At 37.8% G+C, this 16,694-nt stretch overlaps 1 protein-coding gene across 1 annotated transcript in view; it reads left to right on the top strand.

Moving 5' to 3' along the window:
- The first annotated feature begins 8,991 nt into the window (after nucleotides 1–8,991).
- Nucleotides 8,992–16,694, top strand: part of LOC140151403 (myosin-10-like) — a 116,866-nt gene continuing 109,163 nt past the window's right edge. The window contains 2 exon segments of the mRNA XM_072173730.1: nucleotides 8,992–9,630; nucleotides 13,650–13,806. Coding sequence (XP_072029831.1) covers nucleotides 9,298–9,630; nucleotides 13,650–13,806 — 490 coding nt within the window. The 5' untranslated portion in view covers nucleotides 8,992–9,297.

A 16,694-nucleotide genomic window follows, 5' to 3' on the forward strand; every position in this document is an offset into this window, starting at 1 on the left:
TAGAATTATTTGGAAACGGTTGAAGATTACAATGCCGCTAGACTTGAACAAGGCCGAAAACATGCTTTGGAATTCAGGCCACCCGTTGTATTTTTACATCATTTTATTCATTTTTTGTTTCTTTATTTTATTTATGTTATATTTATGTTTTTTTTTAAATTTCATTTGTTTATATTGTTTATTTTATGTAAGGCCCTATCTGATTTTATTTCATTTATTTATTTTATTCATTTTCCCGCCTGCAAAACGAATTTGGGAATAAAATGAGCTCCGAGGTTTGTGAGATTTGCAAGAACCCTAGTCTCCTCCGCAGCATAGGCGTAGATCCCGGGGGATGGGGGGAATTTATCCCCCCTCCCCACCTCATATTTGGCCATTATAGCCGGCCCCCAAAGTGTTATTTTTTCCGCGCTTCGCGCGAATTTATTCCACTTTTGCACCATATTTCATCAATTTAGCTTCAATATGGCAACATTTGTCGCGCGCATTTCTACCATTAACTTATTCTGTCGCCAAAAGGTGCTCAATTGATTCACTATACTTCAAGAAATTTTTTCCAACCCCACCCCCCACCCCGGCTCCCGATGTCAATCTACGCCACTCCGCATGCCAGTTTGGTTACGCTCCCACGCAAACATTTGTGGAGGCTCAGTTAAGCCACGTTGTGTTTTTTATTGTTTGTTGGCCTACGGGAGGCCTACTCATAGCCCCGCTCATAGCTACTCATTATACGATGTGGCTATTCGTCTCAGAAAAAACATAAGCATCAAACTCAACAATATAAAATTTGATCAATAATTGAGCGCAAATGTCGTTTTAAACTATTTTAGGAAGTTAAGGGATCTGGAATGAGCGTTTTGAGCGTTTCGACAATATTTTTTGTGGGACATGAGAACACATCAGACATATCGAATTGCATTCTGAATACGAAGAATGTCTTTCTGATATCAAATAAGTTTCATTTTTTGAAATTCACGATATAATACAAATTTTTATGACAAATTATTAAAATTTGATATTTTTCACATTTTGATATATAACAGTCCTCGAAGTAAATTTTATAAATCTAATGATATATTCTTAAAGTGTATGTAGCTGGGAGGAAAAGCCGACGATCAATTGAAAATGTTGACATTTCATATTGATGATATGGATTTTTTTCCCAAAAAGACGTTATTTTTTCTGGTGTTTTGGGAACAAAAATCCATATCTTCAATACGAAAGGTCAAAATGTTCAATTGATCGTCGGCTTTTCATCCCACCTACAATACACTTTACGGTATCATCAGATTTATAAAGTTTATTTCGAGTACTATTATAGGCCCTAAATATCAAAATATGAATTTTTTTTAACAGTCAGGGGAATCGAGACCCATGTCCCCCATGCCCCCATTACCCCGGCGCCCCATTAATTGAAAACCTGCAGACACTACTGAAAATAAATGTATATTAATTGAAGACCTGTGCGAAGAAGTACTTTTACACTTTTGGCCACGCATCCCGGGCACGCATCACTGGTTTTGAGCTCCTTTGGCATGTTTGGGGTCATGAAATACAGTATTAAGTTAAAAAATGTTAACATAATTTTTTTGAGGGGGGATTAAAGTATACTTAATGCCAATAATATAGCAAGAAATTGTACCAGGGTCATAACATGATGCCATAAATAGGTCTACTTGGTTGTTCATAACTATATTCACTGTTAGAGATTGCTACACACTTTTAAGGAATTTTACGAAGTTTTTGATGATTTTTAGCAATTCAAAGTGTATATACTCCGATTTTAGCGCAAAAAGTAGGCCCCCTACTTTAAGTCCAAATTCGATACTTTGATTTATCTCGTCCCCTAGTACCACCACTGCCCGGCCCTTAATTAATTATTATAGTGCCCCCTCCCCCCATAACATTATTTTATGCGACCCATGATCAAGTTGATTGATCAATATATTGGGGACCATAGAGGCATGGCAGCATAGAGTATTCATGTGTTCGGGCAAAATGGTAGATTTTGTATCCACTCTTGTATCTAGGGTCTCAGTAGGCCTGGTGATATTGATCAATCAAATTGAATACGGTATCGGGGTTTTACGTGATTTTGGGGGTTTTGCCTCAAAAGTGGGCGGTGGGGGGGCTGGGGGAGAAAAATATGGGGGCCGGGGGGCAAATACCCCCTTGCGGACAGCAGATCGAAACTAGGATCTTTTGGTGAGAGTCAGAGCCTAGACACTCGGGGGTCTTTCAGTGAGAAGGCCAAAAAACAACATTCTTTCCGCGAATTCCGTGGGACTGGGGGAAATCTTAACAAGAAATGGGGTCACTCAGTGAGAATGGGAAGAATTTTGGTTTAAGTTGATAAAATTTTGAATAATGAAAAAACAGGGTTATTCAGTGAGAGATTATCAGAAATTTCCCTAAAAGGGGGTCCTTTGGAGCTTTTCGGTTTCCATAGCCCCCCCCCCCCTTATGGGCCGCATACAATGACGTAGAAAAACATAGATCGCTGAGCTTGAGCTGGTACGTTGCCGTTTCATTGACAATCACACACTTAATAAGCCATTATGAAATGAGGGGACGTAACAAAATCAGCATCAAATACAACTAAAATGGGAACTGAATTTACTCTAGCATGTATGGATTAATAAAATTAAACAAATTACTTGTTTTAGCATATTCAACTTTACTGTGTACCATTTTTCTATCAAAAAAATTGCTGAATAATAAAGGCAAGCACGCTCCTAAATCTAGTTCATTCGCTCGTTGCCATGCGACCACTACTGGAACGGCGACTGAAGGCGAAATTTCGAAAAGTGGTAGAGTTGTTTACGGGTTGTTTAGCATGGCTACACTGATGAAATACCAGATTCAGGCGTGCTTGCCTTTATAATTCAGCAATTTTTTGATAAAAACAATGGTATACTGGGAAATTTAATGCGTTTTAATACATGATTTGTTCAACTTTGTGTATCTATACAGCACCCAAACCGGCTTCACAGATTCGGCGAGCAGGGCGCTCTATCCTTTCTACCTCATTGGCCGCATAAGACTAGGACTGGAGGATTCAGTCTAGCATAAGACAGCCGCTGCATCACGAGACTTCAAAAAGGTTATATATCTCTTATATCGTTTCCATTTTATACACTACCAAGCTGTAGCCAGACTGGCTGTAGCCTAAGTCCATAATCGACCTCTATCGCTGTCAATTTAATATGCTGATTCTATGCACTTAGGGATAATAATTTTGTGCGGATTTGTGAGGGCTCACAACACCCAAAATATACGGGTTATAGAATTAGGTATTAAGGGCTGGTGACTCAAAATTTTTGTGCGCTGCGTGCGAATTCTTTACCAATCAAAATGTGCGCGCGCTTTCTTTACACACACAATCACATTTTAACGCACTCCGCACACTTTCTTCGCTGGTAAAAGTATTGATGTGCTCTTCGCCTTCGCCTTTGTTCCCGGGGGGGCACTTCCATGACAGATATGCATCATGTGCCTCGGGATAGACCCCCTTTTTCAAACCGGCTTGTACCCAATGACCCCCCTTTTTGTGTTTTTTTTATATGGTCCTATACCTATTACCCAATGACCCCCTTTAAAAAAAATTCATGTACTCAATGACCCCCTTTTTCTATTTCCTGCTATACCCAATGACCCCCCTTTTAATTCCCAAATTTAGGTGGTAGGCCTATTTGTGTTCTCCTCCAAATGAGATTTTTCACATTTCCAAGTTGGCCAAGTTGTTTTTACGCAGTTTGGCACTTATTTATGTGTACTTTTACTCTTTTGGCAATCCTGTACTCAATGCCTCCCTATTTTACTTTTTGTTACCCCAATGACCATTTTTTCAAAGTTTCATACCGAATGACCCCATTTTTATTCAGGTTGTGTACTGAATGACCCCATATTTTTGTAATTGTACATTTGACCTGAATGCCCCCTATACTTTTAACATGGCCGAGGCACATCCCTGCCATTTCAGATAGGGAGTGCCTCCCCCGGGCTTTGTTCCGCAAATAATGAATAGTCTGTGTGTGAGTCTGTGTAGGCGGAAGGGGGAGGGGGTCATAAATATTTCCAAACCCAAGATGGGGGGGTCGTAATTTTTTTTGGCTCGCGATAGGGGGGTCATAAAAAATACTCTGCATGGTCAACGACATATTCATATTAAGGCTGAAATGAGGTAGGCCTATTGTTGTACATTTTAGATTTTATGCTAAAGTTGTTTCCAGTGGCGTAGATTTCTTTTTGACATTGGGGGATGGAGTTGGGAAAACAATCTCCAAGTATAATCAATCCAACACCTTTTGGTGACAGAATAAGTTATGGTACAATAATTTTACTATTTTGAAGCTAAACTGATGAAATATGGTGTAAAAGTAGGCCTAGAATATATGCGCGCGAAGTTCGCGCAAATTTGCACTTTTGGGGCTAAAATGTGTAAATATACCATTATCAGGCGTCAACATTGGGGGGATGATTGTATGGACCACCCCATGGCAAAATATGGGGGGTTATCCTTCCCCATCCCCCGGGATATACGCCTATGGTTGTTTCGTAATCAAGTAAAAAAGAAAAAGAAAAGTTTTGTATTTTCGAAACGTCGGGTTTTTAACTTTGTTAATAATGATAATCACAACATTTTTCTGTGACTTTTTGAATTTTGACAGCTTAAAATTCACCTCTTGAAATTCATATTAAGTAGGCATAAAATGCATGTTTTCTGGGCATTTGGGGCAAAATTTACCCTTCATAATTTCTAAAAACGTGCAATTGAAATCCAATGGGGTTCTTTGTAGAACCAAAAAGGTTCTGTAGCCAAAAAAAAGTTCTTTGTAGAACCTTAAGCTTGAAGAACCTTTAAGGAATCTTAAAGAAAGAACCCTCAAAAGGTTCTTAGTAGAACAGAAAAAAGGGTTTTTATCCAAGAAAATGATTTTTTAGTACCAAAAAGGGTTAACACTACGTTTTACTTTTCTTAACTGTGTGATGAGTCCCTGAATGAAATTATGAATGAATTAGAATGTCCCCATCCTCGTCGCCAATATTATGTATTTAAGGTGGGACTTACCAGAATGGTATAGAGTCCAGTGATTATCAAAAGGTCGAAGGCAACGTCCTGGGCGATATCAGGTCCGTATATGATAAGTAGCTATAAGTAGGGATGGGCGTATTCCCAATATACTACACCAGGCCTATTTAAATATTTAAGGTTCTTTATAGAACTTTTAAAGCTCTTTTTAGAACCTTATTACTGCTTAGGCCTAGGGTTCTACATACAGGACAAAAAAGGTTCTAAGTAGCACCTTTTTTTCTGAGAGTGTATCCGATCCCTTAAGACCAACCTATAGGTATTCATCCATAGATTGATCATACTGCAGTTACTGTCTGCTTTCCTATACACAATACACAGTGCTCTCACCATTGACGCGCGACCTTTACAAATTAATAGTGTATGTTAGAAGTACAGGCATTTGCCGAGTTAACATCACTGTGTGAAAAATAACCAGCCAATATTTAAAGTAGGGGGCCTATTCTCCAAACTTCTAGCAAATATGTTTCTCTAACATGACCTAAAATTACAGCTAGGTTAGATGTTCAGAAATATTCGCACTTTGGTAAAATATGAGTGAGGGCAAGACATAGCTAGCTCATAGCTAGCCAACTCCCCGTGTTAATTGAATGGAGATTTGACCGAATATATTGGTAACGGACCGCTCACTTCTGAAGGATGCCACAAAAAAAACCAGATAGGCCTACAAGCTACATTTAAAGTATTCTCAAAAATTCTAGAAAATATAGTTTTGTAACATGTCCTAGAATTTTAGCTAATTTAGGTGTTTGGAAGTATTCGCACTTTTGTGTTTTAGGAAGGATAACGCCAAAAATATGAAGAAATTATTTCCAAACCGTGTTAAGCCAACAATCATTATGTTGCTCATTTTCAAGAATGCTGGTTAACAATAAGCAGACCATTGTCTCATTTCGTGAACAAAGGCCCACATACCATTGTTACCTTACGTTTCCTTTATAATCGGTTACCCAACTAAAACTATAATACCAGCTCATTGCGATACCGCACAGGTAAAACAGACACATGTGCACAACCAGAGAAGATCTGATTTAATCAGTTGAGCTGTTTTCAATGAGTGTTCTCTTGGTTTAATAGCTTTTAGTCCTGCAAAGGTCGTGGTGAATTCTACTGTAGACATGACTGCATCCTGCATCATGTTCATCTATATAATAGGTCTATTAAAAAAAAAGAAGCAAGAAAAAAAAAAAGAAAAAAAAAGGCCTATACTGAATAGACCTCGCCGCGCCGTCGTGATTGCGGCACATCTGCTATTCTGTTATCTACTGTAGATAGCTTCTATTATGTAACGAGTTTTAGGTGCTATATAACACCGTCAGAACGCTATAGTCAGACGATAGACTCAGTCACTTAATTAGGCACAGGAAACAATCAAATTCGGTGTTAAAATGGCAAATTGTTATTTAGGCCTATAGGCCTACCTTGTCACTTCATAATATTAATTTTCTCGACTCAAATGAAAACCTTATTTTCATTTTTTCGGTAAATGTCAGAAAAAAAACCTAGGGTAGCTGCAGGTAATATGGGACAGCAGGTAATATGGGACACCTGTTTTCATTTTAACAAAAAGTAGCTTAGAGAAGGTAAACACTTTAAGTTGATTTGTTAAGTGTTTAGAGACATCAATTGTGCTTCTAGAAATGCAGTTTTGGAGTCTGTGTATCAAACTCTTGGAAATCAATGCCAAAAAGAGTGAAATTGCCCAAAAAATTATGTCGTTTTTTTGGCCTGATATAAAATCAATGACGTCACATTTCATGATTGTGTATCCAAAACTCTGGTACTGAGGGGCATTTGTCATTTTTATGATCTTTAGGTGATGGGTTAAGCTTATCAGCAGGTAAAATTCCACTGACAATTGGCACTTTCCTTTTATAAATGATTATTTTCTCTGATTTTCAACTGAATGGGTGCAGGTAATATGGGACACATAGGAAATTGTGTGCATTGTCAATGCGAAAAGCAAAACTATTTAGAAAATTGAATTTTCTTGTAGAAATTTGCATTTAACATTCAAAATCATGTAACAAAAATGTTTTTAGAACAAAAGAGTGATTTTCTGAACTTTTTGATTTTCACCATAGAGATAACACAGTGTCCCATATACCTGCACATGCAGGTAATATGGGACACTTGACGATGACGTCATTTTGACGTCATAGCGTCCAAACAAACATAAAAACAAGGTAACATTGCCTGTTTTATTAATCTTAAAGGACAGGTTGTTCATCATAACAATCTCTTGTGGGCATATCTTCTTTAGTTTTTATGCAAATAAGCTAAACGTCCTTAATGGTCCCATATTACCTGCAGGTACCCTATTATATAACTGTCTTCTGGTATATTTTTTTTCAAACCCTGGTAGGCCTACTAAACATATAGGCTACCGGTAGGCCTAGGTGTGAAATTTTAATAGGCTTCTAATGTTGTGGAAAAAAATTCTTGAAATATTATAGTGAATCCGGTTTTGGCGACATAATATAGGCCTAAGTTTATGGTACAAATTGCACAAATTTGGGCTTTGGGGGTAAAATGGCCAAATATGAGGTTAATTTGGTCAGAAACCCACATAGGCCTACAGGCGTCAACATGTGAGGGGGATGATTGTATGGACCATCCTAAATCCTAAGGGATTGTGAATAGGGACCAATCAAGTAGGCCTTAGATTTAAAATTAAATCTTTTGAGATTTAAAATTCTAATCTATAGGCTAAGATTAATTTTATACCGTATTTAAATTCTTGATCTTGGGGTTATATAATTATGTTCTTCTTTTGATGGTTAAATAAAAATTATATGGGATAGGCCTATTACTTAATTATTATAGGCCTATATATATAGGCCTACTAAGGCTTTGCGTAGACTCATGACTTCAGCTCTGGTGAGACTTCAAAATAATATTACGTCACTAAAAGTCGCTAAAAGTATTGTTAAGGCTTGTGTCCTTGGGATTCCTCCTGCTTCCTCAGCAGGAAAGAATAGTAGCCTATTTGTTTTTTGATTGGGCTGGTCCGACCACCATGGTCCAACTTCCCAAGTTCGCTCGAGTATGCCCTGGAAAATTGTGACAAAGTTTGCCAAACCACAAAGTTCCGTTTTTAGGTAGGCCTACTTCTTTTTCAATATTAAAATATAATTTCAACGAATAAAGTGAAGTCTGCCTATTATAAATATCATTATGAGACAATCGATCAATATTCACTTTTGTATGACGGTTTTGGTGAGTTGGACCTGTGGAATGCGACTTCCCTCACCTCAAATAAACCGGAAGCTCCTGGAACATATAATCTGAAAATCGATTTACTTAATTTTTCTGCACTTGAAGCGTTATTCATACGATTTGCATATTACTGTTCTATTTACATATTTATTTCAGTATCATTTCAGTGGGGAGAAATAAACATTTTAGAAGAAAACATGCGAAGCTTCAAGATTCTCTAAAGACTAAGGCCAAGTAAAAAATAAAACATGTTTCACGTCCGGGTTTTCGAAAAAAAAGGAGGAAGAGGGGCTTTTTATTTTCTATTTTTATCGCAAAATTGGTGTAAATACCCATACTTAGAGCTGTTTTAGCGTACAATCCGTACATACAATAATGCCTGGAAAAAGGAGGAGGCCCTTTTTTATTTGTTGTTCTGAGAGTTACACCCCTCTAATGATCACAAAACCTTCCTAAAATGTTTCTTGTATCTTAACAAGGCTATAGAAAGCATCCCAACTTCCTAGACATATTTTTGAAAAGTTATTACTGAATTTCAAAAATAAAAATTTATTGAGAAAACCTCAAAAAGGAAGCGGGAGGGACGTGAAACATGTTTATTTTTTATTTTGCCTAATGTCTAAAAGTGGAGGCGTGTCATTTTCTTGCCGAGGTTAATTTTACCGGATCACGTGATCAATCAATCACAAGCGGGCGGCGGCTGTACACAAGTGCACACATACAGTGGAAGCATTCCTATCACTACTCCACGGAAGAAACACCTTCCGTAAAACTTTCTAAACCGTTTGATTTTCATCTATGTTGTTTTAATTTACTTTTGGAACGTACCGGAGTCAAAGTGTGGATTTATGATCTTATTTAGGATTTTCACCGGGGTATAATTCCTATTGACAAGTTGTGTGTGCACCATTTTCACTGGAAGTTGGCACTCAACGTGCATGCAACACAGTACGATTTATCGATATTAGTTGACACGGAAACTCAACATGGCGGATGGGGATCCATCAAAATATCTGTCTGTAGACAGGACCCTGATCAACGACCCAGCTTCTCAGGCAGAATGGACAGCAAGGAAGTTAATTTGGGTGCCCGACGAAAATCATGGGTTCGTCTCGGCCAGTATCAAGTCGGAGAAGGGGGATGAAGTCACCGTAGAAATAGTGGATACCAACAAAAAGCGTGTTGTACAAAAGGATGACATTCAAAAGATGAATCCACCTAAATTCAACAAAGTAGAAGATATGGCAGAGTTGACGTGCCTAAATGAAGCTTCGGTGCTTCATAATCTCAAGGACAGATACTATTCTGGACTTATATATGTAAGTAATAATGTGGAAATCCAGCATTTTAAGCTGCCTAAAATAAGAATATGAAAATGTCTGCATAGTTTTCAAGGTCAAAGTTCACAGGACTGGTGAAACAATCATGAAGCATGTGAAGTAAACAAATTTAGCATGTTTAGAACCGGGGTTTAGAACCAATCTTGCACAATAATAATAATTATAATATGTGCAATGTACTAGTCCATTTGGCTTTCTCGAGACCGTAGGCTCAGTCATGCATGTCGGATTGTCGGTGTGTAATAATACACACGCAAGTTCAAGGTTAGTGCATCTGGCGGGCGCTCCACGCTCGTGCGATGTGACGCAAAGTGACTGTGCCTTGGCGTATGTACAAACACTTAACACTAGGTCGCGTCTGTCTCGAGGAAGCCAAAGAAAAAATCTTTGCTCTTCAATTACAAATAATTGAAAATTACACATTTGTAATTGTAATATCATTTGTCACAGTAATGTCACCACAAAAGATGATATGAAAACACAGTCACAGCTACTAGGACGGTCAAACAGGTTGTCAATTATCTAAATATCAATATTAATATTTTGCAATAAAACTAATTAAAACAGTTTACACTGGAGACACCCTATGGCACTTCCTACAACTTGAGAGCAAGTCCTCAAACTTTCGAAATTTGTAGTTACTACTGACTATACTGATGAACTAGTGTTTCCTAGTAGAAACTACAATGTATACAGTTTAATAACACGAAAATTGGCTGTGGATGCATTTTTAAGTACAGAAAAACTGGCTCTTTTTAAAAGTGTGTTTCACTTGGCTTTTAAATGAATGTACATTTTGAATTCCTCGAGATTTCTTGCTGGATACTTGTTGATTTTGTACGTCCTAGATAGTGTCCAAATTAAGAAAATAAAAGAGGTTGTCCCACGGACAACCATGCAGGTTGTCCACCAAAGTTTTTGGTTGTCCGTAAGGCAGCTGCCACAATCTGAAACAACTACAAGTGACCAATAAAGTGGACTAGTGGAGTGAGTGTAGGCAATTTATGAACAATTATTTTTAAATATTTAACAATTCATCAGTTGTGTCAGGTTTGAGCAAACTAACAATTAACATGCTGAAATTAAGTGACTTTTGGGTGTAGATCTTTTGTTGTGCACCGGACTTGTAACTAGAGCATTATTTTCGGTTGTCCGGTGCATGTTTTGGTTGTCCCGGGCGAACGGACAACCAAAATTTCGAACACTGGTCCTAGATGTACAAAGCTATAGATCGCGGTAGGCTTGACAGTTCCATGTTGTGTTCATTTACATGCATAGCAAAATACACACATGTGGGACACTAGCTGTGCAGTGTAATAAGGTTGCCAGTTGTTATTATTTCAGTGCCATTTTAGATTTATACTACAAATCTTCATGGATATCACAGCTAAAAAAGTGCATTAATTAAGATTTTGCAAAGTAGTAATGTAACTAGATGAATACACATACTAATTAAATATATTTTCTCCGGAAATTTTAATTTGGCTCAGCTCAGGCCAGGGTAGATGTATGTAGTAGAAGTGTGTGTGTCCCTGAAATTGTGTACAAATCATTCACTGTGGCAACCTGAGATGAATTATTGTCAATGCAGTCATCATGCAGCCAGCTCAAGATGATGACTCATGCTTTGTAAAGTAGTGGGCCCAATACAAGGGGCTTGCCCAGCTAGTAAGAAAGTGTACAAATTGTACATGTACCCCCATTTCCTGATTGGCGCACATGTTATGTCAAGTTAATTTTGATGAAAGTCTGTAAGTTTATTCTTTTCTATCAAAGGGGGGAGGAGGAAGGCGGGATAGCAACTCCAACAGATTTGGTCTGGCTAAAAGTTGCAGTTAATTTTAACAAGAAAAAAAACACCATCTTGCCCAGCAGTGTCCGAAATAAGGAAAATTTGGAGGTTGTCCCGAGGACAACTAAAGCATAAATTCTGCTTGTCCTCAAAACATTTCGGTTATCCCCAAAATGTGTCATATTTTAGAGGTTGTTGTCTAGGGGATAAGTTAAGTACATAGCTCAATATGGTTGTAACTTGTCCCCAGTGATTTTTGGACAAGAGGACAAGAGGATTATAAGTGCTTATTTCGAACACTGTTGCCCAGGGTGATGGGGGAGGGGGGGCAAAGGCTTAGGCAGCCAGCCGTGTAGGGAGTGTATTACACACCCAAATTTGTAAATACACACCTAGTTTTTACCCACATGGCCTATACTTTGTACACAAATCTTAAATTTACACACCCAGTTTTTTGAATTTACACACCCAAACCTTCAAATCCTGCCTAAGACTCAAGGGGGATGTAACTTAAAATTAGGCCTATATGTTTTGTTTCTCTTTTTTTGTTCTTAAATTACGAAAATATTGTACCGATTTTTATTTTAAATTTGGAATTTATTACATTTGGCTACAAATTTGGTGGAAATAGCATATTCAATAATTTTTTCTAAGCCGAGAATAGATTTTGGCTTATTTTTGCGAGTGGTAGTGCAACATATTTTTCATAATTCTTGAGGTTGTACTCAATTTGATATCCCACCACTTTTTTTTAAAATCGAAAAACAAAAACAAAAAACCACCATATTTTAACTTATTATACCGTACCGTTAAAACTGCATTCATTTACAAGGGGGCTTCACCCCCTTTAACCCACATGAGGGGCTCTGGCCCTTCAAACCCTGTTGGGTTCATCCCCAGACCCCACTTTCAGCTGAACCACTTTCAAATTTGTTTCGACAGGCATGCCTATAAAATATAGCAAACTCAGAGGGGGGATTGTAGATGTCACTAGTGCAAAGTGGCAAGTGCCTCCAGTAGACAAGGGTTTATACTAAAAAGCACAAACTGAAGAATTCAAATTGGTGTGTGGTTGTTTTTTTCTCAAGGTGTCTGCACAGGCATATCCATGGATTACTCCACTCCATGAATAAGCTTACACAGTTCAAGTTGATATTGTGGTCTCATTGAAAATAACACAATTATCAAGTGGTTTCATGACGAGTCTGTTTGGTGTTTACTGTTCATGTTGTGGAATAATATCCACTTAATTAATTAGCTTTTCGATTGTTAGCAAACTTCAGGGAATTAAGTTTAAATGGGTTAATGAATAACTAGACATTTCTTGGAAAACATCTACATGTACTGGTATGTACTGCCTTATAGACCACTTGGCATGTGACGTCATTGCCCGGCAGTATGCGTGCGCATTATGACCATTTACATTGTTCTTTGCCCTGCAGTGTGCGTACGCATCATAGTCTGCTAAGGGCACGTTCGAGCATATCAATAGACGAGTCTCTCGCCTTTGTTGATAAACAGTGATGTCAAGTGGTCTATATTTAACCCATGTACTTTCTGAAGCCAATTGCAACTTTGCACATCAAAATGATAAAGTTCTGTAGGGCAAGCAGGGTTTGACAAATGTGCCTGTCATTTTCACCAAAACGGTCAGTGCAAAATTTGACCAAATTGACAGGTGGAGGGTGACTAGCTAATAGACCCGTTTACACAGAGCTTGAAGTTGACTTTAGTCGACTTAACTTTGAACTCAACTTCATTTGTGTGTAACCAGGGTCGCTGCGTTTTGAACTCGACTTCAGAAGTCGACTTCAGATGACGACCCAGAGCAATGTGTCAAATTCAAAGTCAACTTCAAACTCGACTTTTGCAGTGTAAACAAAGTAGAAGTCAACTTCATAACATTTGAAGCATGAGTAAGTGATGCCATAAAAGTTGAATTCACAGTCTGTTTTGAAGTCGACTACCGTGTAAACACCCAGTCAAGAAATAATTTATGCTAATCCTTAGTCGCAATCTGAATTTGTCGCAATTGTCGACTTCTCTCTGTGTAAACAGGGTCATAGATTTTTACTTCTGTGATGATTTCATTTTGGCATTTAAAAAAAATAAAGCAGTCTTGAAAATAACTTATAATGTCACTAAGAAATTAAATAATCTAACATTTAAAATGTTCAAAATTGTTTCTTTTGTATTTAATTTTCAGACCTATTCCGGCCTGTTCTGTGTTGTAGTAAACCCTTACAAGAGACTCCCCATCTATTCCGATAAGGTCATAGAGTTGTACAAAGGAAAGAAGCGCCATGAAGTACCTCCCCACGTATACGCTATTACAGACACCGCTTACAGGAGTATGCTTCAAGGTAGGTATCACAATCAATTGTGTGTCAGATCGGCCTGGGTAAGAGCCTGACCCGTATATTTCACTCAACTTTGAAACCTTTGTAATTCTAATCGTTATAAGTTACACCCTTTTACTAGGCGTAACTTTACGAAGGTTCCTGTGTTAAAACCCTATTTCTTACGAAAGTTTCTGATCGTAAATCATTTTTATAGTGAAATGGATTTTACGATTCGTCATAAGTTATGATATGATTTTGAGACTTACAAAGCTTTGTAAAGTTGAGTGGAATGGGTTGAACAGTATGTTTAAAAAAAACCCCAGACCAATCATGCTCCTGGATAACATAATCAAATCATTTGTGTGATTAGGATATCTCCTGATGGCCACAAATGAATAAAAGACCTGTAATTTGGCTACCCAAATCACAGGTTTGACAACCCTGCAACTTGATTGGACCACATGATTCGAATCGAGTCATGAAATACAGCAACTTATTGGTTGAACATAAGGCCAACAAAAAATTAAAAGGTTTGTCTCAGAAACATTTGATCAGAAAGCTATGTGCTTTGTTTTTTGTCATTTTTTTATGTATTTGGTAACAAACACACATGGGTCTTGAGACAAACCTTATTTTTATGTAGCCTAGTTTGTGGAGTGCATATTCATTGGAAACACTGATATGAATAAGCTTAAGGTGGTGCTACACCCCCTGATAATTTTGTGACTAATTTTGCATTTTTCTCAATAAATAACTTCACACTGGTAACCAAAGTTATGTATAATATAGGGTCAAGGAATCCAATTACTTCACTGAAATTTCAGTATCCAAGACAAGTGGTTCATTATATCATACCTGCCAACTAGTCCGTTTTTGCCGTATTCCGTCCGTTTTCTAGAATTCCAAGTGTAAAAAAATCTTTCGTATCCTTTTTTTCGATTTTCAGAAATTTTTTTTTTTTTTTTTTAATATTTTTTTTTTTTTTCAAAGTTTTTTTTCGGTTTTGTAGTGTCTCTGGACCTAGACCTAAATGCTAGGATCATGGTTGACCTAAAAAAATTGAATTTTGCACATTGTTTTGTAATTTTAATATGAAAATTGATACATAGTTTTCATGTCATACTCTATTAATGATATCAAAATGCATTCAAATTCAATGCATTTTGATATCATTAATAGAGTATGACATGAAAACTATGTATCAATTTTCAAATAAAATTACAAAACAATGTGCAAAATTCAATTTTTTTTTTTTTTTTTTAGGTCAACCATGATCCTAGCATTTAGGTCTAGGTCCAGACTCAGAGACACTACAAAACCAAAAAAACTTTGAAAAAAATCTTTAAAAAAAAAAAAAAAAAAATTTTTACCCGCTGAAAAATGCGCTGGTACCGGGCACAAAATTACCGAAAATCACACCCCTAATCAGTGTTCACTTGACTTGCTTTCTTGATTTTTTTGCAATGTATAAATTGTTAGGTCCAAATGATATGATTCCAATGCATTTAATGCCTTGATTAGATGGCTTTTTAAATGTTGAATATCTCTCCTAGAAGTGCCTTCTATGGGTTTCTAGAGTGTAGAAACCCAAGAGCTTTGGGGGGCTTCGCCCCCTCGACCCCCACCGGGGCGTTGCCCCTGGACACCACCAGGGGCCCTTAAGCTGGCCCCTGGACCCCGGCCGTGATGGGCGAGAGCTCCACTCGCTGAGCTCGCTCCACTTCGCATTGAGTCAGTTTTCTGGGAATTCAATGTTGGCAGGTATGTTATATATGTTAAAAGAAATGAGGTACATTATAGCGATACCTCTTTTCTTATCATAAATAACGAACCGCTTGTCTTGAGTCACTGAAATTCCAGTGTAGTAACTGGATTCCTTGACCCTATAATATACATTTTGTTTCCAGTGTGTTATTATTTTTTGAGAAAAATGCAAAAATAGTCAAATTTATTATCAAAGTGGTGTAGTACCACCTTAATCTCATTGTAACATCAAAGTGGCACAATTGAATTCATCTCCCAGTGTGTTCCCATGAATATGCTCTCCCCCAAGTACATGAAGACCTATGAAACTGTCAGGTAAGGTGAACATTAGGGCTAACAGCACTTGCTCAGTATTTTAGGCCACCGAAAGTGGGCGTGAACCACTTCCTGCATTAATTGCTTGTATTGATTGTTGTAACCAGTGAACCATGGTTTAAGCTGTAGCCATGTTCAGAGTGGGTACTAGTCGGCGTAAATTTACACCGGCATTCCAAAGAATTTACTTAATTTCACACGTATGCGTTCACACACGCTTACTCCGACTACTTTACCACGGGCTGCCAGACAAATTTAACACGACCTTCGCAGGGGACCATTGAATATTCGGAGTAACTTCTGGAAGTAAAGTGGCAGTGCTGCATACATGCCGTTGCTTTCAACAAGTGGCACAAGTTCCAATATGATTGGGTATCAACGAAACGGCCAAACGAAATTTGTTTATTTATTGGTCAAAACAAATTGCTGCTGACAGTATTTTACTTTTTTTTGTCAGCCGCAATATGTTCTTCTGCTTTTTAATACTTTTTTTCGACATTTTACTACTAATTTCTCCACGCCTACCCCATGCATCAGACAAATAGAATGATGAAAACGGTATGAAATAGTGCATTGATGAACATCGCATCGAGCACTATTTGCATCTTTATAATGGTGATCTTTCCCAAAAAGCAAACAAAAAGTCAACAGCTCATTGTGAAAATTCACCTTACTCCGACTGGTCGTGTTATACTTGTTCACACGGGCAGCTACTCCGACCCACCAGGTCGTGTTTACGCGTTACTCCTGACAAAAGTCAGGAGTAAATCGGTCGTGGGAAGGTCGGAAGAGCTTATCAAGACTAGCGTTCACACTGGCACTACTCCGAC

The sequence above is a fragment of the Amphiura filiformis genome, chromosome 4 (assembly GCF_039555335.1).
Source record: "Amphiura filiformis chromosome 4, Afil_fr2py, whole genome shotgun sequence".
Lineage (NCBI taxonomy): Eukaryota > Metazoa > Echinodermata > Ophiuroidea > Amphilepidida > Amphiuridae > Amphiura > Amphiura filiformis.